A 22,481-nucleotide genomic window follows, 5' to 3' on the forward strand; every position below is an offset into this window, starting at 1 on the left:
ACTGAGGGTCCATCCTCCAAGGGGGGGCCAGCTTCTGCATCCCATCGTGTGTGTGTATGTGTGTGTGTGTGCGCGTGAGTGCGCGCGCATGACAGCCCGTGGACCTGCGGCCTGTTGGAAAGAGTTGTCTGTCCTCCCCCTCCTGACCCTCCCTGTGATCCTTCTGGTCCCTTCCACCCTCTGGACCTTGGTTTGCTCACCTGTGAAATAGAAATTGTCAAAGTCCCGCCTGGGTCTGGGGGTTCCCCACCAGGAGGTTGAGCCCCCTCCCCTGCCTCCTCCTGTAGCCTTGACCTTGCTGTCTTTTGCTGAACATCTGAACATCTGCTACGTGCAGCACCAGCCGAGGGACCAGCTGAGGGATCTCTACTCACTCGGCCTCGTAGCAGCCCCTGGGGAGAGATCGCCTTTCCCAGTCCCGGATTTGGAAACTGAGCTCAGTTGGGAGCTGGCGGTCCAAGGGCAGAGCTGTTTGCTCGGAGCAGGCCGGCCAGTCCGGAGCCAGCCGTCCCTCCGTCTCCCGAGTTCCGCAGGTGTCCTCCTGGCCGTGGGTGTGGCTGTCTTCTGCTCAGGGGTTAGATTTGCATCCCGGCCTCTGTGGGTAGCACACGGTTCCTGGCTGTTTTTTCCACTGAGTGTGTGGGCGGGTTAAGTGTGGGGGCTGCAGCCTGGGTGGGGACACATGGCTAGATGTGCCTTCCTTTCACCCAAGGAGTGTTTTAAACCACTCGTTTGCAAATCTGCAGGAAAAAATAGATGCTGAGAACCAGGCGGGCTTCTGGACCTGCAACTGCCCCGGCCTCAGCGCTCACCTTTGTCTAGTGATTTGACTGACAGACGTTTCTCTGCTCTTCGCTGGGAACCAGAGACTAAGAATAAAGGCAGCCCCTGTCTTGTTACCCGTTTACTCTGTGTCAGGCACGTTAACACATTTACACCTTGTGAAGGGGTGTCGGTGAGGAGCAGGGAAGCCGGAGGAGCAGGAGGCCGCCACCCGGCCGCCCGGCTCGCGGGTCCGTGAGGCCGCGACGGCCAGTGCGGGGGGCTGGGGGAGCCCGACTCTGGGATCTGCGAAGGGGCTGCTGGAGCCGAGTTCTTTAGAGACCGTTAGGAACGGGCCGGGGAGAGGAGGCCGAGGCTGGCAACCAGCGGGCACGGCCCATGCAAAGGCTCGGAGGCGGACCTGGTGGGGGCAGCTACAGAAGCGCCTGGTCTTCGGTGTGGCAGGGACAGGGTCCAAGGTGACCGTGGCAGGGCCGAGACTGGTGAAGCAGCCGGGGAAAGAAGGGGGTGCCAATAGCAGGGTGGCGCAGCTCCCAAGGGGACTAGGAGCCGCCTGGGGCTGCGACGGGGTCGGATGCGAGGCGGCCGCTCAGGAATTAGACTGCAGGGAGCGCAGCTGGAGGAGACGAGAGGAGCAGGGTAGCGAGAGCAGGGCCTGGCAGGAGTGACCAGCACTGGCCCCTCCAGCGGGGCGCTGGGGCAGCGGGCGGAGCCGGACGCAGGAGGCTGCTGCTCCTGTCCCCACTCGGTGCTCCGACTCAGACATCGAGCCTGGCTGGGGGGCGCTGAATGAGGGCCTGCACGCAGGGCTCGTCAGTGCCCGACACACGATACTGGATGCTCAAGCATCAGCCAGGGCCGTAACAGGTGGTTCGTGCCGGTTCTTGCCTGGGAAAGGAACCCTGTTAGTTTGGGACCATTATGCCCACTTAACAGATAAGGAAATAGTGTCTTGACCAAGGTCCCACTGCCCTTCTGGAGTGTGGGCGCTTGGACCCCAGCTGAGTGGGACTCTGGAGCCCGGGGGACAGTCTGCTGTCTGGTCCAGGATGGCTCAGATGGGGAGGTCCAGCAGTGTTTGGGGATCCACAGAAAGGTACAGACTCAGGCCCTGCCCCAGAACAGTTCGGTCTGCCGGGGGAGGTACCACCCCCACTGCTCAGCCACCCCTAGAGCTGGTCAGACACATTCAGGCCTCAACCCCAGCCTGGCCAAGCTGCCAGTGGTCACTGTCCCTGGTCAAGCTCCTGTCCCTGTGGGGCTTGGGCTCCTCATGCCATTTGGTGCTGAAAGAAAGACTGGGATTGTCTGTTGGGGGCTCAGGGTTATTGGGACAGTGGGTCAAGGTGAGGCTCAGAGGCCACATGTCCAGCCAAGTCCCCTTGAGGCCCCTTGTCAGTGGGGGTTTCGAGGGGAGCGTGGCACAGCCTCTGGGAAGAGAGCGGGCCCCTGCAAAGAGGGGGGGGTGGGGTGGAGGGGAAGGGAAGAGGGGTGAACAGGGAGGCCGATGCAAATGAGGTCCGGGCCACTTTCCCTAGGACACGGTTATTTGCATAGACACCAAGCCCTGGTCACAATTCCTCATGGCCTACCCTAAGGCAAGCTCAAGTGAGTTGTGTACACACAACACTCACAGTATGCCGTGTTGGAAACATCTCACCCGCAAAAGTCATCTCGGTTTATCTGGGTCTTTTATGTCCTTTCATGGAGTTTAAAAGTTTTTCCCCTGAAGACTTTAAGCACCTCTTATTAGATTCATTCTTAACCTTTGTATTTCTGTAAGCATGTATTTCTTTCCCACTGGATTTCTGGTTGCTTTGTAAGGATGAAATTAATTCTAGTAGTTGTTCTCTACACGTTCGTTTCTGCTAAAAAAGCTTCGCTTTCCTTTCTTTTTATTAAACGGATCACATTTTCTTTCTACTGGTTTGAATGTTACGCATTGATTCTTTTAGAAGTTTCCTGTAACTTGCTAAGACTCATCTGCAATTTTGTCGATTTTTTTTTTTTTTTTTTTAATTTTTTCATTTTAAAGCCTACATCGCCCTGTATTCGCGGGCGGTCTCCCATCCAAGCACTAACCAGGCCCGATGCTGCTTAGCTTCCGAGATCAGCCGGGATCGGGCGGATTCAGGGTGGCGTGGCTGTAGACTCCGTTTAATTCTAGCCTAAATCGACTTGTCATTTTGCCTTGTGCACACCGCTCACCCCTCCCCCCCTTCTTTCTCTTTTAAACAAACAGGACTGCCGGACGGCCCCGTGGGTGGACGGCCCCGTGGGTGGACGGCCCCGTGGGTGGACGTGGGAGCTGCCCGGGACCAGGGTTTGCCACTTGCATCATCCCATTAAAAGGCAGATGGATGAACGTCCACTCCGGCCACCGGGCGGCTTCCAGCCACACTCATTCTGACACCTGCTTTGGTCCTCAAGTGCTGGCTGACAGCCCTGTGTTGTCGAGGGATCCGGGGCCACCTGTAGTCTTTCACTGCCACCCAGCATTCCCAGGGACTGACGCGTGAAGATTGTGTCCCCAGAACGTTTCTCGTGCTGGGTATTTTGAGTTGCCGGCAGTATTTTTGGGCTCTTACAGATGTCACCGTGACCTTCCCTGTACCTGTGCGATGGCCTGATGGTTTGGGGAAGTCCCCGGGTCTCGGGCCTGCGCACTTTTAACACTTTGCCTGCAGGTTCCCTCGGCAGGGGGCAGCACCCCTCCCCCCGCGGATGCTGGGGGCCGCCCTCCCCCCATCCCCCAGGTCTGACCTGACAGCTCCTTTCAGCTGGAGCGGGGAAGGTGCTGTCCTGACAGGTGCGGTGGCATCTGTCGGGCCCCGGGCTCTTTGCGGCTGTGTTTACACGTCTGATTTCTCCAGCGCCGCTCCTGCGTTCGGCTTCATCTGCCACAGGTATAAAACTTGTTTCCCTCGTAGGAGACTCAACAGCCTCCCCAGAGCCATGCTGTCCTTGTGTGGTTTCCCTCTCAAAGGCCAGAGTGTCCCAGACCCTTAATACCTGTCTGTTCCCTCGGTGACATCCCAACATGTCCATCTCCTTGCATGTGTTTGGGGCGCATTCTTGAGACTAACCTGTCCAGACTCCCCTGGGACGCCTGTAGGTCCCACAGCTTCCCTCCGCGCGCCCGTGGGCCCTGCCACGCCCCTTCGGCGCACGCTCTTGTCTGGGCTGGGTGTCCATGCAGAGTGCTCTGCTCGTCCCGCCCGTACTTCAGGGGTAAACACTGGTCCGCCCTGGCCTGGGAGCCAGGAGACGTGGGGCTCTGTCCCTTCTGGGTTCGGTGCAGGCAAATGTGAGGACTTGGACTTTTTAAATAAAACTCAGGACATTGTCGTAAGACAATGGTGGACTGAAGTATAAAGGTTATGGCCGGTGGCACCTGCCCCCTCGAGTGTCTCAGACTCTGCTCAGAGTATTTGAAGGAAGTCCCTTGATTTCATCCTCCCAACAGCCAAGTGAGAGGCCGCTGGTGCCTTCCAGATGAGGAAACAAGTGTCATCACGTGGCTGAGTGGCGGAGCTGGGGTTTGAACTCATGCCCTTCGGTTCCAGAGTCATGTTCTTCATCATTCTGTTCTGGGCGTAAGGGCGCTCTGGTACAGCGTAAGTTAGATCGTGGTGAACCCAGGTCACAGAGTCCTACACAGCTATCACGAGTGACGATGCGAACATCGACCCATGTGGGAATTCACAGTCCTAATGCTTGGGAAGACCTTTGGCTGGGAGAAGCAGGAAAATCAATGAATGGTGATTTGAACAAACTGGCGTTTATTTTCCTTACACGTCAGGCAGTCAGTGGCTTGCATGTTTTTCCTACTTTCCAGCCATGAGTCAGATCCAACACTCTACTCCTCTGTTCGGTATTCTTAGCATGTTATTTATTCTTGTACTCGGCACCTCAGCGTCATAAAACGGCCACTGCAGCTCCAGCCTTCACTTGAACCCTGTGTCGAAGGCGGCAAGGGGGAGAGGCGTTGCCCAGGCTGGGTCTCCTCCTCCCTTTCAACCCCCGCATCAGACTGCTGAGGCCTCATTGACCCGGCCCCAGTTGCATGCCCATCACTAGCTGCAAGGCATGCTGGGAAAGGGAGGAGGATTCCTTATTGGCTTAGATGAACAACGGTTCAGGGCCACCCTGAGGAACATTATTTTGTAGCAAGGAGCCGGGGGGGAGCGGAGAGGTAACGGTTGTGCCCAGACAGTGAAGTGAAGAAAGGTTATAAAACGACGTAAGGAGTAGCGAACCCCGTTCTTGAAAGTGTGTGTGTGTGTGTGTGTGTGGTCCACATGTGCTTAGAAACAGGCCGGAAGGCTCGCAGCCTCCCTCCAGAACTGGGATTGGGGGTGCCTTCTCCTCATTGCGTTCATTTGCTCCATCGGCTCGAGGGAGGTAGCAGGCGTGGGAAGCGGGCGGGACCCCAGGATTATTCGCCTGGTGGAGCCCAGCTTTACCGCGCTGTTTTGACAACACACACCTGGGTTTACTGGTCTTTTGAGGACCAGCATTAGAGCCTTTCTTACATTTATCCCGTTTCTTTTTTTCACAAAGAGACGTCACCTCCATGTCCCTGACTTGTAAGATGTATGACGGAGAACAGAGAGGCAGGGCGACTTGCCCAGGGGCACACAGCCAGCATGCTGCTAGGATTCGTGTCTGGGGGAGCGGGGTGGGGGGGGCAGCTGATGGTAGCTGTAGCTGAGAAAGAGGGGGCGGGATAGGGGTGAGGTGCTTGAGACCCCTCTGATCGCGTAGTTCTGCATATCAGTCAGTCTGTGTATCTTTTTTTTTCCCCCTAGAGAAGAAATGTCACTTTCCAGGAACCTCATTCTGTGCACCTTCCTGCAGGAGCATGGCCTGCAGGCCCAGTCTCCTCCCGGCATGACCAGCCTCCTCCAGCACCACAACCCCCATCCTCACGGGTAGGTCCCACGAGCCCTCCGCGGGCCCCGCCCACCCCGCTCCTGGTCGGTGACCTCTGGGGATGTGGTTGGAAGAGCAGGCCTGGGTTCTGGGCAGGGCTCCAGACTGGAAATTCCCCAGGTGTGATACGGGGGCAGGTGCCCTGGGCAGGGCCAGCTCCCCGAGGCCTCTCAGAGCATCCAGTCTGTCCCCAGTCCCAGGGGGGACCCTGGGCACCAGCCATGAGATGACGGCCTTGGGGCAGGTGGTCCCTGACCAGGATCACCTCACCAAGGCCTCCTAAGAGATGGTGCTGACGTAGCCCGAGGCCACCTTGGGGCAGCTCCTGGCCTTGGCTGTCAGGGTGGTGAAGCAGGGACTTTCCACGGATCAGTCCCAGGGTTCCGAACGTCCCCTCTTGCTTTGGGCCTCAGGACTCACGTAGTCATTAGGTCTTAGACTTGGGGATTGGGGCTGGCTGCGATTTTAGAGCTGGAGGGGCCCCAAAATCTGCCTCTTCCCTCCAACCTGTAAAGGACAGTAAGGGAAGGCCGGCCGGGCAGTGTGTTCCTGAGGCCCCACAGGTGTCAGCAGACAGGTGGGACCTCAGCCCACCTCCACGATTGCCAGCCAGCCCTCCACGCCCCCAGCCCGCCCCGCTGGAGTAGAGAGCGCGTGGACCCCGGGAGACCGGTAGATGTCACGGGCTGGGCTGGCCGGCCTCTCTGGGAAGTCCCAGGCAGCTGCCTAGTCACCGGGATGGAATGTGTGGGCAAAGCCCTGAGAGCAGGGCCGACGCCCGCCCAGGTGCCCACAGGGGTGGGGAGAGGCCGACCCGGAGAATGGGTGGGACCGTGCGCCTCCATTTCCGTCAGGGACTCAGGCTTCACTGAGAGTGGGGGCAGGGCGGGTGGGCCGTTAGCCCTTCCTTTCTGAGAAGGGTGGCGACACAGGTGGATTCAGGCTTGGGGCCGGGAGCGGGCCCCCGGGCTCCCCCCTCAGGAGGAGCGGGGTGAGTTCACACTCCTGTGGGAAGGGCTCAGAGCCCCCGCCCGCCCAGCCCCACTGCCCACGGTGTCTCCCTGCCCCCCCCTTGAGGGCTCGGACCAAACCTGAAGCCCCCTGCTCCACGCTCCCACACCTCGGAGTGTGCACCCGTGCTCAGCACCTGCTGGCTGTTTCTGCAGTAAAGTGGGGGAGCTGAGCAGGGGCACGTGAAGGTTCCCTGCCTCTCTCGCCCTGCTCTGAGCCCCATGAACCTGTGGCCTGATGGCCAGGTGGGCTTGGGAGTGAGGGTCGCTGGCCACACCCACCCCTGACCTCCTGTGCCCCTCCCCACAGGGACATCCCCCACGAGATGGCCATGCGGCTGGCCTTCATCGGGGACGAGATGGAAGGGAGGTGGATGTTGCCCCGCTTTGCCGAGCTGCCCTGGATGGCCGTGTACAGGTGACCAGTCCCCGGAGGCCCTGGGGGGACACGGCCCCACTCCCAGGCGGCGGGAACCCCCGGTCCCCGGAGGTGCCGGCGCTCGGAGCTGGCCCACTGGCACCTCGTTCTTCCTGCCTCGGCAGCAGCCCAGAACCCCAGCCCCTTCCCTCTGTCCCGCGTCAAGCCAGCGGGTCGTGACTTAAAAATCACAAGTCGTGCTGAGCGAGCTCCGGCGGAGCTGTCTGTGTGTCCTCGGCAGAGTCCTCTGCACCAGGCATCTCTCCCAGTGACACTCGGTGTCCATGATTTGCCAGCATCCCTGTGGGTTCTGAGACGTCACAGGAGGGGTCAAGGTCGCGGCACAGAAACCTTGCTCTTCGAGACCAGGACCAAAATTGATGCGGTTGCTTGGTTCCCAGGCGGGCAGCCTGCCTTCGGGAAGCCCAGGCCTCTGTCAGAGTAGAGCTCCTCTCCAGAGAGGACCTGCTGCCCTGGACCTGCTCCTTGGGCGTGTGGACAACGGCGTGTTTGCCACGGCCAGCTCTAGGACGCAAGGCCAAACCACAGTGGCCTGGCAGCGGCGGGGAGGAAGGAAACAGGAAGTCAGATGAATTTAGGACCAGAAGCACAGCCCATGGGGGGCGGCTGGCAGTGCTGGGCCCACCCAGACAAGGGGCGAGGGTGCAGCGCGTGGGTGGGTGGGGCCGCAGGGAGATAGGCCCCCGCCCCACAGTAACAGCCCCACCCCCTCCCATTTGTCTTACAGCTTGGCTTTCACCTACCAGACAGGCCTGAGGGGTGTTCTTAGAAGTTTAATGGACGGACTCACTCACCTCAGGGGAAACAGAAGGTTCTGGAGCTTCCTGACCCTCAGGGACAGGGTAAGCTGGGACAGTCTGGGGCTCTGGAGCAGCCACTCGGTGGGACAGACCCCCTCCGGCGGCCAGTCCCTGCCACTCCCTGTGGTCCTGCCCGCTTCACTCATTTCCACTGCCTGGTCCCAAAGGCCTTTGGGTTTGAGGCTCCTGCGTCGTCGGCTGGGTGCACGGCTGCCCGGGTGCCTTGCCCGCTTCCCCCCTGTGCGCAGGCGCCTCCCTCGGCGGGCCGCGGCTTCGCCTGGCAGGCATGCGTGTCCCGTTTCTGCCGGGTGCCGGGCACGTGTCCCGTTTCTCACGCACCTGCCCAGGGCGGGGGCCTTGGCCTCCCTCGCCCTGCCGCGCCGGGTCCCCAGGGCCGTGTCCCTCTCCCGCCACCCCCGCCCTCCTCGTCCCAGGCCCCTGCGGTCCTGAGCGAGGTGCGTGCTCCCGTGTGCCCACCTTCCCGGCTTCCTCTTCACCACCCCGTCCTCCCCGCCCAGCGGGCACGGGAGGCGAGCGGGAGGATGAGCCGGCCCTTCCCGGCTGGCAGCCCTCACCTCTCCCCACCTCCGCCCTACAGGTGTCCCCCAGCCGGGGGCGCAAGCTGTCCTTGCTGCTGCTGCTGGTGCTGCTCCTGGACTGGGGCCTCCACCTCCTCCAGTGACAAGCTGCTGGCCAGTGCGGGGGCGGGGCTGGGCCCCTCCCCCTGGACCACCACCCTGGAGGTGGCCTTGTTGGTTCTGTTGTCTTTTTAACTGTTTTCTTATGACCCCTTTTTTTTATATTTAAACTCTGAGTGCTGGGACGCTCCTGAGGTTTCATACTTGTTTTTTCTTTTTTGTTTTTTTTTTTTTGTAAGAGATGAATTATGCCTCTGGGGTCTTCATGGTTAACTGCTCTCCCGGCCCCAGCCCATGCTGCGGTGGCCTTTCCCCAGAAGGAGCCTTCCTCTCGTGGGTTGGCCGTGGCGTGGGCGGCGGGGGGAGTGCTGGTCACACCCCCGTCTGTGACTGTGATGCCCACAGCAAAGAGAAAATCTGCTGGAGTAGATTTCTGAGGGGCGAGCTCAATAAAATGTTGGTTTTCAGTGGTCTGTGGTCCTCTCTGGGGCGGGCAGTGTGGGCTCCATCGTGCCCCTGGGAGGGGCCCGTGGTGGAGGAGAGGTGGGGGCGGGCATGGCATGTTCCTAGCCACCTGCGTCACACCTCCTGGCTTGTCCCGCGCCGCAGGTCCTGCCATACGGTCTGGCCGCGCCGCTCGGGCTCATCCTCCCTATACTGGCTGTGCCTGAAACCCAGCAGTAGGGACGATTTCCTCTGGGCCGCCTGCCCTTCCCATGCTTGCTTACCCAGCTCTGTCTGCTGGCGTGGTGCAGCCTGGGGGGCTGTTCCCGTAGGGGGTGTGTGTGGGGGGGGAGTCGCCCCAGGGGCTGTTTCCACCGGCTGCAGAAAGGCGCCCAGCCCGGCCCTTAGAAGTCACCACCAGCTTCAGTCAACAGCAATACAAGAAATCACTCTTCAGTCCCCAAAAGGAAGGAGACCTGTCCTAAAGAGGGGGGCAAGCGTGAGGTATCACCCAGTGGCCTCATGATGCCTAAAGGACTTGCACATAGTGCCCCCTTTCCATATTGGGGCTCTGTGGCCGGCCCGGAGGCACTGCCGCAGGCTGGACATGGACCCCCACGCCCTGGGGGCCTGACGTTGGGGCGACTGGTGTGGAGGCCACGGGGTGGGGGGTAGTGAAACACCTTCCCAGGAGAAAAGGCTGTGGGGGCAGGAGGGGCCTCGTCATTTTTTGTTCATTTTGGGGGCTTTTGAACAAGACCCCTTGGGGGTCTGATCAGGATTTCTGGAGACGAAGAAAGATCTGATTCTTGGCAAGAAAGTGGCATCCTGGGGCCAAAGATGACATTGGTGTTTTCTTCAGGAACTGGGCAAGATCCTGTCAGGGATGAGGATGTAGACTCCATGGCCGGGGGGGGGGGGGGCGGGCGTCACGCTGCCTGGACGTGACTGGCACGTCGTGGCCAGGAGCTGGGACAGCTGCCCACAAGCGTGGCAGCCCCACGTGGTAAAAAGCAGTTCGGCCCGAAGGCTGACAGCCCCTGTTGAGAAACACTGTGGAGTTAAAAATGAGAAGCTCCGCCCGGGATCTGACGAGCACACGTGAGCAACTCTGAAGACCGGCGGCGGTCCCGTCCCCAACGAGGTTCGCCTGCTCCCACCGAATGACGGAAACGCAGCCCGAGACTGGAATCGCTCCTTTAATGTCAGAGCGAGGAGCTGCACTTGCCGAGCCCCTGCCTGCTCCGCTCTTGGTGTGGGGCTGGCAGGGGCCAGCCTGGGCCAGACTAGGTCAAGGGCACGCAGACTCAGCAGGAATCGGTGGGGGAGGAAACGGGCCCACATCGGCCCTGGCCACACCCCTCCTGTCTTGCCGAAGGGCCCTCTTGCCCGCCAGGCAGAGGCCGCCCACTCGCTGGCACACAGCAGCAGGCACTCAGTACTACCTGTTGGGTAAGTAACGGGGCTGGGTCTTGCAGCAGTTGAGTGTGGGGTGGTGGGTGGGAAGCCTGCCAGGGCCAGCTGGGTCCTACAGCCCTTTGGATTCAGTGGCAGAGTGAACAGTCTGGCAGTGGGTGGCTGCAGGCCCTGTTCAGGAGCAGTGGAGTCCCCCGGCACCGGCCTGCTTGTGGCCATGCCAGTGTACACACAGTGCCCACGTGGCGAGGCAAGACGACAGCAGGCCAAGCCTTGCCAGTCCTCAGAAGGCACCTGCAGGCCAGGCTGTTTCAGCCCAGTTCAGAGGTGGCCGCTGGGCGCGAGGAGGTGTGGTCTGCCCTCCGGGCAGAGCCAGGAGAGGCAGAGCGAGAACTCTGCAGTCTCCACGTGACCGCTGCATCTTCTCCCAGCATTCAAACACGTTTCAAGGAGAAGTGGACTGCTGTGTAAAGAAATAACTCCTTTTCAATGCTTTTGACGTGGAGTTCTAAGCACTCTACAGACAACCCTCCAAGTACTGGAGGCGGCGGCCCCGTCGGAGGGCAAAGCAGGCATAGCACACGGCCTCCTGGCGGAGGACAGGCCAGCCTCAGCCCACTGGAGCCCTGCGCCCCACTCCCGCGGTCACGGGGAGACCCCTACAGGTCCTGGCCCGTGTCCTCGGCAGCGGCCAGCACGTCCACGTGACTGTAGGACTTCCAGGCCTGCAGGTTGCAGCTCTTCAGGATGGTTCCCAGCTGCTTCCCAGGCCCCACTTCAAAAGTCTGGGGGAACTCGGTGCCCTTCTTCCTCTGGTAGATGGCGTGCATCGTCTGCTCCCACTTCACTGGGGAGACCACCTGCTGGACCAGCAGCTTCTGGATGTGTTTTGGGTGCGTGTGCCTACTCCCGCTGACGTTTGAGTGGACGGGAACCAGGGGCTTCTTCACGTCGATCGCCTTTAACGCCTGCGCCAGGGGCTCCAAGGCGGGCGCCATGAGGCGAGTGTGGAACCCCCCGCTGACCAGCAGCCTCTTGGTGCGTCTGAAGTGATACTTAGAGGAATTCTTCTGGAGAAACTGCAGAGCCTGGAAGGAAGAAAAGGAGAGTCAAGCCAAGTAACTCTAAGGGGAAGAAACAAGCCGTCACCGTTAGCGCCCTCAGTGCCGTGTATGGAACATGCCTATGTGCACGTCGTACACCCATTTCCTCCTCCACAGCCGGGGTGACGGACTCAAGTCCCTTCTTCATTCCAGTTAAAATCAGTCAGGTAGTCAGTGTCCCAGAAGCCTTCCTCTGGGGATCTGACCATTCACCGTCACCAGGCTGCAGGGACGTGATCAGATTGGAAGTGTGTACACATCTGATAAAAAAGCACTATCTAGTGTCAGTTTTCAGTCATAATTCTGCTGCTCCTCAGAATTTTCCATAGCCTGTTTCTGTGTTACTACATAACCTTCAAGAGAAAAAACTTCAGGAGATTCCAAGTCTCGTTTCCCACAGCAGGGGCTTTGCCAGAGAACCAGAACCTCTCCCTGAAGCCACAGCCTTCCCCTGAAGGGGCCTCGGGCTAATGGCCCCAACAAGCTATTTGCAAATACTTGGATTTGCAAATATCTTTAAAACAATAGACACTCTTACTCAGGACGACAGCCCAGGGCCTGCGGCCTGCCAGCCCTCCACCTGCCAGCCCTCCACCGGGTCAGCTGAAAGGTTTTCTGGCACTAAGCTGCCTCCCATGGCCCTTCGCCCCGACACCCCCTCAGAGGCTGGGCCAGCTGCTCCCTGGAAGACTTAGGATAAACCTTGAAAAGGTCACAGCAGCTGCATGACGTTGGGGAGTATTACTTTACTCTTGTGCCTCAGTTTCCTCATCTATACAATGGGGATAACAACATCTGGCTCACAGAACCCTGATAAGGAGAACTGCGCTTGGCCATCGTACACCACGCCCATCCGTGTCCACTCGAAAAAACACACCAGGGTAGCTATCCGTGCCCCTGGGGTAGGAGAGGCTACTGCTCTTGGTGGCATAGTGCTGGCTCAGCCATCTCTGGGGGCCCCTCCTTGTGGGGGTGCAGCCCCTGCCCCCCAACCCCCAGCCCAGGCTCTCTGTGTTCCCCAGAGGCTGCCCCAGTGGCCGGAACCCTGGAGCAAAGGTGAGGCTGTGCAGAGCCCAGCACAGTGAACCCTGCCGTACCTCACCCTGGGAGCCCCTGGGGCCTGGGCCGTCGCTGCGGCAACCTAGCCCATCCTGACCGACCTGGCGCTTCACGCCCATGGCCACCCTCCGTCCAGCTCTTTCTCCGACGGACACGCCCCAGGAGCGACTCTGGACATAGGCCTTGCGGGCTCCACAGCCCAGGCCCTGCCGACCTTGCCGGGATGGCTGTGACCGCCAGTGTCTGTGTGGATGGCTCCCTGGTGGCACTTCTGTACCATTTCATGTCTCGAAGTGCTTTCCACGTAAAGTCTTCGAACTCATCCAACTCAAAGCCAGGCGAGGGCCACAGCCCCAGGATGTGGCGGGCGCCTCTGTGGCTGGCCCTCAGCGCAGGCACAGTCCAGCAGAGGCCAAGAAGGTTTTTCACGTCAATTGTGGGAGTGGGGACCCCTGCCCTCACCTGAGCTCTTTGCTATGGCATTTCCAACGCCACCAAAAGGCCGAACCTGGAAACCGGGGAGTCGTCATCTGGGCCGGGTGCCTACCTGTCAGGGAGCCCGTAAGGGGGGCTGTGCCCTCGCGGCCCACATCTGGGCTTCGTCCCACGGCCCTTTACGGGGATGAGCAGCCAGCTCCACAAGTAACTTGGGGGCAACTGTGGCTGATCTCTTCATCTCAGGACTGTCCCAACAGGGACCTGCTGGCCCTCACGGACTCAGAGGAGACGCACAGGGAACCTGGGACACTGGCAAGGCCTGAAGGGCAAAGGGAAGCGCGTACGGTCGAGGGGAGGAAACGGGTCTGAGCGGCAGAATGGAGCTCCGGTTCTGCCCCGCCGTCTCGAAGCACCTGCCTCGGCCTCCTGTGTGTAGACTATGAAGACCCCCTGCACCCGAGAGCGCAGGGCGGGCCCTGCACCCGCAGCCGCTCACTTAGGGTCCCGTCCGCGCTCAGCATGCACCGAGCCAAGCACACAGGACGCAGCTGCCCGTCTACCAGGCGCGCCCTGCCCCTCTGCCCCCCAAAGAAGGGGACGCCCCTCCTCCAGGCACCGCCCCTTGGTGCCACCTCCTCAGGTCCGCGGCTGGTCAGCCTGACCCGGACTGTGCCCCACAGCCCATGCTCACTGGTTTACAGCCCGCCTTCCTCTGATGGCGGGAACCGTGGCTTATCAGCCACGTACGTGTGCCCTCAGTGCTTGCCACGTGGGCGCTGCTCAAGAAACGACGTCTGGGGAAAGGGGAACAGAAAGGCCAGAGCAGAGCAAGTTAACTCAGTACATCTAAGCACAGCAGGGCAGGGAATGTTCTCTCTATAAGCGGCCAGATCAGAGGCTGTGAGAAGCCCAGAATGTTCTCCAGCAGGGCCCTGGAGATCATCTGGTCCAGCTCCTTACTTTCCAGATGGGCTGGACGATTAGCCCAAGGTCCCGGTCTACACACGGTTAAGTGGAGGCAGTGCCCTGGCCTCCCAGCTCCCTCCGCAGTCACCCCACCACACACCCTCCGGGCCCTCGAACACTTCCTAAAGACCACAGCTCAGCAGGGCACCCACGATGCTACTGTGGGCTCACAGGTGTGGAACCATTCCAACCTTCTGCACAAGCCTGGGGCCTATGAAAGCTGTTCCCGTCAACACCAACCTCCAGGTGTCCTGAAATCACCCTGCAATCTGGAAAGAGGTAGTTGGCCACCTCGCACACAGGATTCTCTATGCCCAAAGTCTTGCAGTGCTCCCGGGCTTCCGAACAGGCGAATGTGAACTTGGACTGAGGCTGGCCGAGGACGGACAACATCCCACTGGGGACAGCTTCTGAGGCTTCCTGCATGGCCTCGGCTCGGACTTTCACGGCATACAAACCTATCCGGAGAGAAGGGCATTTGGAAACATCAGGGCGCGTAATGGGGAAGGAAGCCCAGACCTGAAAAGACAAAGCACAAGTTCCACACTGCGTGTTGGGGACGTTGACGCTGGCATTTATCACTGGGCCACACGTCTGGAGTTCTGTGTGTCTGGATCTACCACAGAGAGATGCACCGCCATCCTCAAAAGCAGGGTGTTGTCCTTGGCACTACACAAATTAACCCACGGAGCTTCCTGCCTTAGAGCTGGCTTGGTGTAGGGCTTGATCAGGAACGATTTTTTATCCCTAGGGTAGTGTCTAGAGACATTTTTTGATTGTCACAACTAGAAGTTGAGACTATTAGCATCAGGTGGGTAGAGACCGAGGTGGCTACCTGAAAAGCACCCCTGAAACAAAGAATTATCTGGTCCAAACGTCAATAGTGCCGTGCTGAGAAGCCTGGTGTAGGGTGGGCTGGGACCAGCTTTCGGGCTACATTGCTTTGGGGAAGTCGTGACCTCCTTCCAGGTCAGATCTGTAGTTACTAAAGTGAGAATAACAGCATCCAGTCTGCCTGGATGGTTGTGAAGAGTAGCAGTTGTTATGAATTAGTTTATTACCAAAGAGAAATCATGCCGAAGAAGAAAAACAAGAGCCATAGGATATTAGGAATGACGTGCAAACTACAATTATGTGAATTTCAATAACGTACAGTCGTGACTCGGGCCTTACTGCCCTTAGAGCTGGAGACGCTGACACCGGCAAGGACGATGGACTAAGGCACAGGGCTCCTGGTTCAGTGCAGCTCCATTGCTAGGGGAGAGGACAGGGCCGGACCCAGGGAGGCAGCTCCCCTGACCTTGACATATGAACGGCCTGTAACTACTGGACACCCATCGACCGGGTCCTGGGTCTGCTCCCTGGTGGGAGGTGGGTGACCAGACCAAGCAGAGGTTCAGGGACCAGTTCCGGGTTAGACGGAACAGCAGAGACGGCGTGAGGAGCAAATCCTACCGCTTGCCATGGAAGCATCGCCTTCCCCTGGCACTTACACATGTATTTGTACTGGACTCAGCCCCGGCCACCGCGGCAGGTTCACTAGGGGCCTGTGGCGGGAGGTAGGAGAGAAGCACCCACCCGGATATGGCGAGTGCGTGTGGCAATCCTCCCACGCAGGCTCGGGAAACAACGCGGCAAGTGAGCAAACTGAACAGAGCACGCATGTGCTACAATTCTGCAAATTATTCACACAGGAACTGTATGTGCAAAAGTTTTATTAGGATGTGGAAACATGGAACATTTTTTCATTTCCTTAATACTATTTTTTTAAAATAGTGAGGTGAAATTCACATAAAATATAACCGGTTTCAAGTGTAGAATTCAGTGGCATCTGCTGTATTTGTAACGTGCGACCACCAGCTCTCGTTTTAAACTTTCCTCCGCCCCATCAAACACCCGTACCCGCTGAGTGCAGTCACTCCCCATTCGTCCTTCCCTCCACCCCGGTAGCCCCTGATCTGCTCTCCCTATGGATTTGCCCATTCTGGACACTTCACACAACAGGGATCCCACGATACGTGATCTCTGTGTCTAGCTCCTTCCACTCAGCATGTTTTTGAGGTTCATGTTGCCACACGCATCAGTACTTCATTTTTTTTCATTCCTGAATAATATTCTATTATATAGATATACAATTTGTTTATCCATTCATCTGATGATGGACGTTTGGTTTCCATCTTTTGGTTATCATGAATAATGCTGTTATAACATTTGTGTACAAGTTTTTCTGTGTGGACATATTTCCACATTTCACTTTTTGAGGAACCACCAAACTATTTTCCAAAGGGGCCACACCATTTTACATTCTTACTAGCAATGTGTGAGGTTCCTATTTCTCCACATCCTCACCAACGCTTATTCATTTATTTATTTTTTTGTTTTGTTTTACATTAAAGCCATCTCAGTGGGTGTGAAGTGGTATCTCACTGTGGTTTTGATTAGTGATGTTGCACATTTTTTCATGTGCTCATTGGCCATTTGCATGTCTTCTTTGGAGAAATCTCTATTTTAAGTTCTTTGCCTATATTTGATTATAAGCAACGTTTAACTTTTAACTATAAGCAAAACTCTTAAGAAGTGAAACTGCTATGACTCAAGATCAAACATTCATTTGCTCTTTTTCATTCAATGACTACTGAGCATCTACCCCATGACAGGCATTGAAGGTGTGTAAGTGGACTACGAATGCATAAGATAATGGGAAAGGCAGTCAAGCAAGCAGATTTTATGGGATTACACAAAGAGAGGAAATCTCTGATGAATCCTTCAGGCTTAAAAGGGAGTCTGGTCCTAGGGTTCCATCCATATACTCCTTTCTCTCAGTGTGTCCAGAATTATTTTTTTGGCATTGTCCCTTATCCCCAGTGAGTCCAGCAAGGCAATATCCCCGTATAAAACCAAACCCTTTCTGTGTACCTTCAGAAAATTCCATGGCTCCGGCAAACACCAGGGCTGCAAATTCTCCCACACTGAATCCAGCAGCAGCAACGCAGTTCTCAATAACCTGCAGTGACAGATGTAGAACGTGAGGCCATGTTCTCAGCGGAGCTCCGTCCAGGGCTCTGCCCTTGAGAGCTGGTGGCGGCTCAGTGTTCTGTGCTCAGCGAGCCAGGTTCAGCTGGCCTGGTGTTTCAGCTACAAGAGGACACACAGAAGTAGCGTTGACAATCACTGATCCAGCCCTTTACTGATATGGAACTTCCTAGTGAGGCAAGGGAAAGCCTGCTGGCTGACTCCAAGGTAAAGCTGGATTCTCTTGCCTCCGCCCCGGAGCTGCCTCTCAGGCCCTACAGAGCCAGAGGGAGCTAAGCATAGAGGCTTAGAGTATGACTTTCAGAGTCAGAGAGCTGGACCTGACCCTACCCTCTGGGAGTCTCAGTTATCTCATCTGTGAAATGGGGGCAAAGCAGGACCTACCTCACTGGGACGCTGAGGGAATTACATAAAGATAATGTCTCTAAAGTGCGGCCCAGGGTAAGCAATGAATGTCATTATCATGACACAACGGTACCACTTTTCCTGTAGTATCACTGAGTTGACGTCTCTTATTCACGAATCACAGTATTTACCTCAGAAGGTTGTGGGGATGAAATGGAGTAAAGGGTTTAAAGCACTATCACCACAGGTTATTGCTATTATAATAATTCACACCTTCAAATGAAGTGACATTCTCAGATAGCATCTCAATGATCATTTAGGAATGACGTTTCATCCTTCCAGAATCATTTAGTGATTAAATTAAGGCTCGGTAATATTGCAACTCAAGCCCCCGACTCCCCAGCCCATTTTCCTGCTCTACATTCCTTTCTAGAACACTTATCGTCTTTAACATACTATGTAACTTACATAGTTACTGCATTTATTCTTTATTATTTGTCTCCCTCCCCTAACATTCAAGCTCCCTGAGGACAGGAATCCTTGTTTGTTAATGGCTGTATCCCCAGCGCCTAGAACAGTGCCTGGAACCGAGTGGAAACTCATTAAGAATCAGCCCAACGAGTCAGACGTGGCAGGCGGAGCCTGAGGTGGGCCCCAGCCGGGCTGTGAGGGCTTGTGCCTCAGCCTGCCACGGAGCCTCACCGCAGGCTGCAGGTGATGCAGTTTCTCGACGGCAGCCAGTGAAGCCACGAAGACAGCGGGCTGGCAGTGCACGGTGCGGTCCAGGTCCTCCTGCGGCCCGTGCAGGCTCAGCTCCAGCAGGTCGTAGCCCAGCACGCGGCGGGCGGCAGCGTAGAGCTCGCGGACGCGTGGGTAGCGGAGCAGACCGCGACCCATGCCCACCACCTGGCTACCCTGGCCGGGGAAGAGCAGCACCGAGCACTGGCCCGGCTGGCGCCGCGCCGCCACCTCCTGGGACACTTCTTCCGCTGCTGTCGCATCTCGCAGCAGCTCCGCCACGTCCACTGCGCCCAGCGGAGGCAGCCGGAAGTTCGAGGCGCCGCGGCGTCCACTCGTGCCCCAGCCCCAGGCCCTCACAGCTCGCGCAACGCGGACGCTCATCGTGAGAACCCGCCCCAAGCGTGTTACCGGGGCGACTGAGGCCCGACTGCGGCGGCGCAGAGCGGTCCTTGGCGCATTTCCTTCCGGGCGAGCCGGGGAACCCGGGGGCGGAAAGAAAGGTTCCGCAGTATCTGGTTCCGTCTCGGCTCTGAGATCCCTCACCGCTGTGTGCAGGGGCCCCGGAGTGACCTATGCGCTTACCTAAACCTAGTTAAGAATAAAACACGACACCGCACTACAATAAGCCCTCAAAAATATTTGTTGAATAAACAACGCAACACAATGTAAAGTTCACTCTTTCTACCTAGCACGTGAAAAGTTCTTGAAACACTTCCGCATTCTTCTTAGTACAGACACGATCCTCCCAGCTACATTGGATGACGAACAAGATAACAGCTCTCTTTCATGTTTCCTACAAACCAGACACAGTGCGCTGCACATAATAAACACCCAGTAAATATGTGTTCCATTGAATGAAGCCCAGGATATTTTTCAAACATTAGCTTATTTACCAATGCTTACAGCAATGGTATCATCATTGCATTGAATGATGCAATTATTATCCTCAATTTATGGGTTAGTAGACAAAGGCTCTAAGATTGAGTGACAGGTGGTTAGCGACAGAAAGGTTGGAAAGTGGAGTTCTCTGGCTTCTGAGCAGTGGTGTGAGGCTGGGTCAGAGTCTAACTCTGACCTCACCCCTAACCGCAAATTCCACTTCCCCTTGCTCCCCTCATTTCCTGCCAGCCACTTTTAAGGAGCCCAGAAGACAGACAGACAGACAGACACACACACACACACACACACACACACTGCACATCTCATAAAGAGAAAGTGAGAGGTAGAATCATAGAATCACATCAGCAAATATACTTAAGTGAACTTGTCCTAAGAATTAAATGAGGCAAGACCTAACTCTCAGGATATCATGGCAGCCTTGCTTTTGACAAGGGAAAAGTAGAAATAAACTGAATGTCCAACTAGGGAAGATGGATTAGTTAGATAGATAGTTAAATGAATTAGAACGAATCTATGCAATGCCATAGTCATAAAAGATATGGAGGAGAGATTCAGGTTAAGACATGATTAGAGAACACACTGCCTTCAGAAGCCCATGAATCCACAATAAATGGACCTTTTAGAGACATAAATCCTCAAGGACAGGGAGAACAGGACATGGGGCCCTAACAACAGAAGCTCTGGAAGCTGAAAAGCAGGTAGACCAGTATTACCTGACTGAGCACACCCCAGACAGCCAAACCCCTCCCAGTCATGGGGAAAGCTGAGAGCCAACCTTCATTCAAATAACAGAACCCTCAAAAGCTTAGAAACTGGCAGCACTAGCTGCTTCTACTTCTAAGGGTGAAAGAGGGCTAAAATAAAGAGCTATTTGAAGGTGTCTCTAAGAAATAGATCTGTAGATCCCCTCCCTCTCCCTAGCCCCTGGACGATGCCCCTTCTCCATTCTAGCAAACATCTGGGGTTTAGCTCAAGGGCTGGACATGCCAGGCACAGAGGTGAATGTCAGTTATCTGCCAAAACAATGCAGAGACCTCGTCCAGGGCTCTCACTGAACTCCCAGAAACCTGGAGCCTGACCTTTACCCTCCAGTCGAGGGAGTGGTATACCGTGGGGGAATCTGACCAGTCTCAGAGGAAAATCCTAAAGATATTGACAGTTCAAGAAGTTCCCAGGGAAATGGCCCACCAAGTTCAACTTACAGTGAAGCTAAATCAGTGAATATGATCCATAGATTTATTTTCTTCTTCTACCAGCCAAAGATTGGCAAGGGCCCAAGAAAGCCTCTTACAAACAGAAAAAAAAGAAGAAGAAAAACAGCCCCGCATAGGATTCAGAGACTAAAGAAAACTAGCACTGATAGTTAAGAAAGTAAGAGAAGACACGGCATCCATGACAAAAGAACAGAAAGTAATTTCAAAAAATTCAGAAAACAAAAAACAATCCCTGAAAATGAAAAATAGGATAGCAAAATTGAAAAACTCAGTACAAGGCCAGGAAGAGAAAGGTGAGGAAACCTCAAAGAAGGTAAAGCGAAAAAGCAAAACATGAGAAGGAGGAGAGAAAAGGAAGTTAGAAGGCCAGTCCGGGAGGTCCAGGATTCTGAGGAATAGGGCTCAGGAAGAAAAGTGAGAAAACGAAGGGAAGAATATCATAAAAATAAATAAATAAATGCTTTTAATTTCTGGAACATAAAGGATATGAGTTTCTTGTATGAAAGGGCCTCTGAATGCTGTCACGATAGATGAAATTAGACCAACGCAGAGGAATTTTAGGACTCTCGGGAGAAAAATCTTAAAATCCCTCAGGAAGTACGAATTAGGTCATATACTAAGGCTGAAACACACAGAGTGACTTCGGCCTACCAATCAGCACTGCAGCAGCTAGAAGACCATGTCCTCATGATGCCAAAGGACAAAGGTCTCCGGCTTTGAATTCTTACTCAAGAAAGCATTAATCAACCATGGGGAAGAATGTAAGATTTAGAAATGATACCTCCTATGTAGTCTTTCTCAAGAACTCCTGGAGGACCAGACGAAGAAAGGCATAGCCGTGCCATCCACTAAATGAGCTGGCCAGCAGAGGGGTCAAGGGCATCCCCCGGGGTGATGGTGAAGAGGGTTCCAGGATGATGTGTGCACAGATGTGCAAGCAGCCAGTCCAGCTGGGAGCAGCATACCTCCAGGGAGGCACTGAGGGCTGTCATCCCCAAGCTGCCAGCTGCCACCGTGCTGACTGTTTAAGAACCAAATCCTTGGTGATTTCCACACTGGGCTGGTCTTGATCACAGGCTAATGAGATCCTGTTCTCCCCTCCATTGCCTGCTTCCTGGCTCAGCTGAGAACACTTGTTCCGCCTCGCAGAAATGTCCCCTCTACTCCTGAGATCTGTACACAGGTGTAGTGAGCTCAGAAACAAGAAGGCAGAATAACCCACGCCTCTGAGCATTTCCTACCGAGCGCGCCCGCCGCAGCCCTGTCAGATGTGCCTCGCCCCAACCTTGCCCTCCTCCGAGTGCCCCAGAAAGGGCCCTTGTCAGTGCTCCCAGAGGCTGAGGCCAGTCCGTGCTGCAGAGGCGCAGTTCAGTTTACCTTCCTAGGGAGCCTTCTTCTGGTCTGGCCATCATGCCCACTCTCTCCAGCCAGGTGTGTGCTGCCCCTTCACCTCTCTGGCAGGTGAGGTCAGTCCCTCGGGGATTGGGAGGGTGTTTCCTCTGCCTCCTTCTTGGATGGACTGAGGTCAGGGATTGGGTTTGCTCGTGTTGTACCCTCCAGAGTTCAGCCCGGAGCTGGGCCCCTCTCCCCAGATGCTCAATATACATGTCTTTCAGGGTTGGCATATGCCAAATGCCTGAGAAGCTCCCACGCTAGGTCCTGTGGAGGTCAGAGGTCACCACCCACTTAGAGCGTGGGTGGCACAGGGATGGGTTCTGGGAGAGCTTCCTGGGGTGACACTGGAGAGCAGTCAGACTTGGACACGTGGAGGTGCCCAGAGTAGGGGTGAAAGGTGTTTCAGGCAGGGGGAACAGTGTGTGCAAAGGCACAGAGGTGGGGCGGTGGTCAGGTTGACCCCAGCTTGGCAGGGCCTTGAGTGCCAGGTACAAGATACAAGGCTTGGACTGTATTCTGAGGTAGTGGGAGCCATGGAGGGTTCTAAGCAGAGGAAGGGTGTGGCAGGGACAAAGAGGGGAGCCGGGGGCCAGCTAGGGGCTGCGGCTGCTGCCCAGAGAAGGGACAATCTCTGCAGCCCAGGCCCAGGTGGGGTGGACGGGCCGGAAAGGAGGGAGGCAGAAGTCATGGGAGGCACGCAGGCAGAGCAGGATGGGACCTTCACACCTGCACCCAGACCTGCCCGCCTCGGGCAGCAGCACCCCCTCTGGGCTGCAGGGGCTCCTCTGTGAAAGGGTGTGACCTTCATGAGGGCAGAGCCTT

The 22,481-nt window shown here is 56.4% G+C and overlaps 2 protein-coding genes and 1 pseudogene across 6 annotated transcripts in view; 1 reads left to right on the forward strand and 2 right to left on the reverse strand.

Annotated features, from left to right (window-relative positions):
* Positions 1-9,075, forward strand: part of BIK (BCL2 interacting killer) — a 10,037-nt gene extending 962 nt beyond the window's left edge. Inside the window, exons 1-5 of one of the 4 annotated variants that reach the window (XM_016135772.2) lie at positions 2,909-3,689; positions 5,595-5,717; positions 7,039-7,146; positions 7,895-8,009; positions 8,566-9,075. In XM_016135772.2, coding sequence (XP_015991258.1) covers positions 3,508-3,689; positions 5,595-5,717; positions 7,039-7,146; positions 7,895-8,009; positions 8,566-8,649 — 612 coding nt within the window. In that variant the 5' untranslated portion in view covers positions 2,909-3,507 and the 3' untranslated portion in view covers positions 8,650-9,075. Of the gene's footprint in view, positions 1-2,900; positions 3,690-5,544; positions 5,718-7,038; positions 7,147-7,894 lie in introns of those variants that run through there. The other 3 variants (XM_036237607.1, XM_036237609.1, XM_036237608.1) reach the window with 3 other exon arrangements.
* Positions 2,817-2,935, reverse strand: LOC118614185 (annotated as a pseudogene).
* Positions 9,076-10,230: 1,155 nt separating the features above from the next.
* On the reverse strand, positions 10,231-18,577 carry MCAT (malonyl-CoA-acyl carrier protein transacylase). Of its 2 annotated transcripts, XR_004955910.1 has the most exons (5): positions 18,112-18,577; positions 16,948-17,035; positions 14,272-14,489; positions 11,060-11,553; positions 10,231-10,820 (listed from the first exon to the last, which is right to left on the reverse strand). XR_004955910.1 is itself a non-coding variant. In XM_016135771.2 (4 exons), the coding sequence occupies exons 1-4, from the start codon at positions 18,529-18,531 to the stop codon at positions 11,125-11,127; spliced, it is 1,155 nt and encodes a 384-aa protein (XP_015991257.2). In that variant the 5' UTR covers positions 18,532-18,577; the 3' UTR covers positions 10,231-11,124. The 2 variants fall into 2 exon arrangements, 1 of the variants encoding a protein (XP_015991257.2); XM_016135771.2 differs by having other exon boundaries at positions 10,231-11,553.
* Between the last annotated feature and the right edge of the window lie 3,904 nt (positions 18,578-22,481).

The sequence above is a fragment of the Rousettus aegyptiacus genome, unplaced genomic scaffold (assembly GCF_014176215.1).
Source record: "Rousettus aegyptiacus isolate mRouAeg1 unplaced genomic scaffold, mRouAeg1.p scaffold_m13_p_2, whole genome shotgun sequence".
Lineage (NCBI taxonomy): Eukaryota > Metazoa > Chordata > Mammalia > Chiroptera > Pteropodidae > Rousettus > Rousettus aegyptiacus.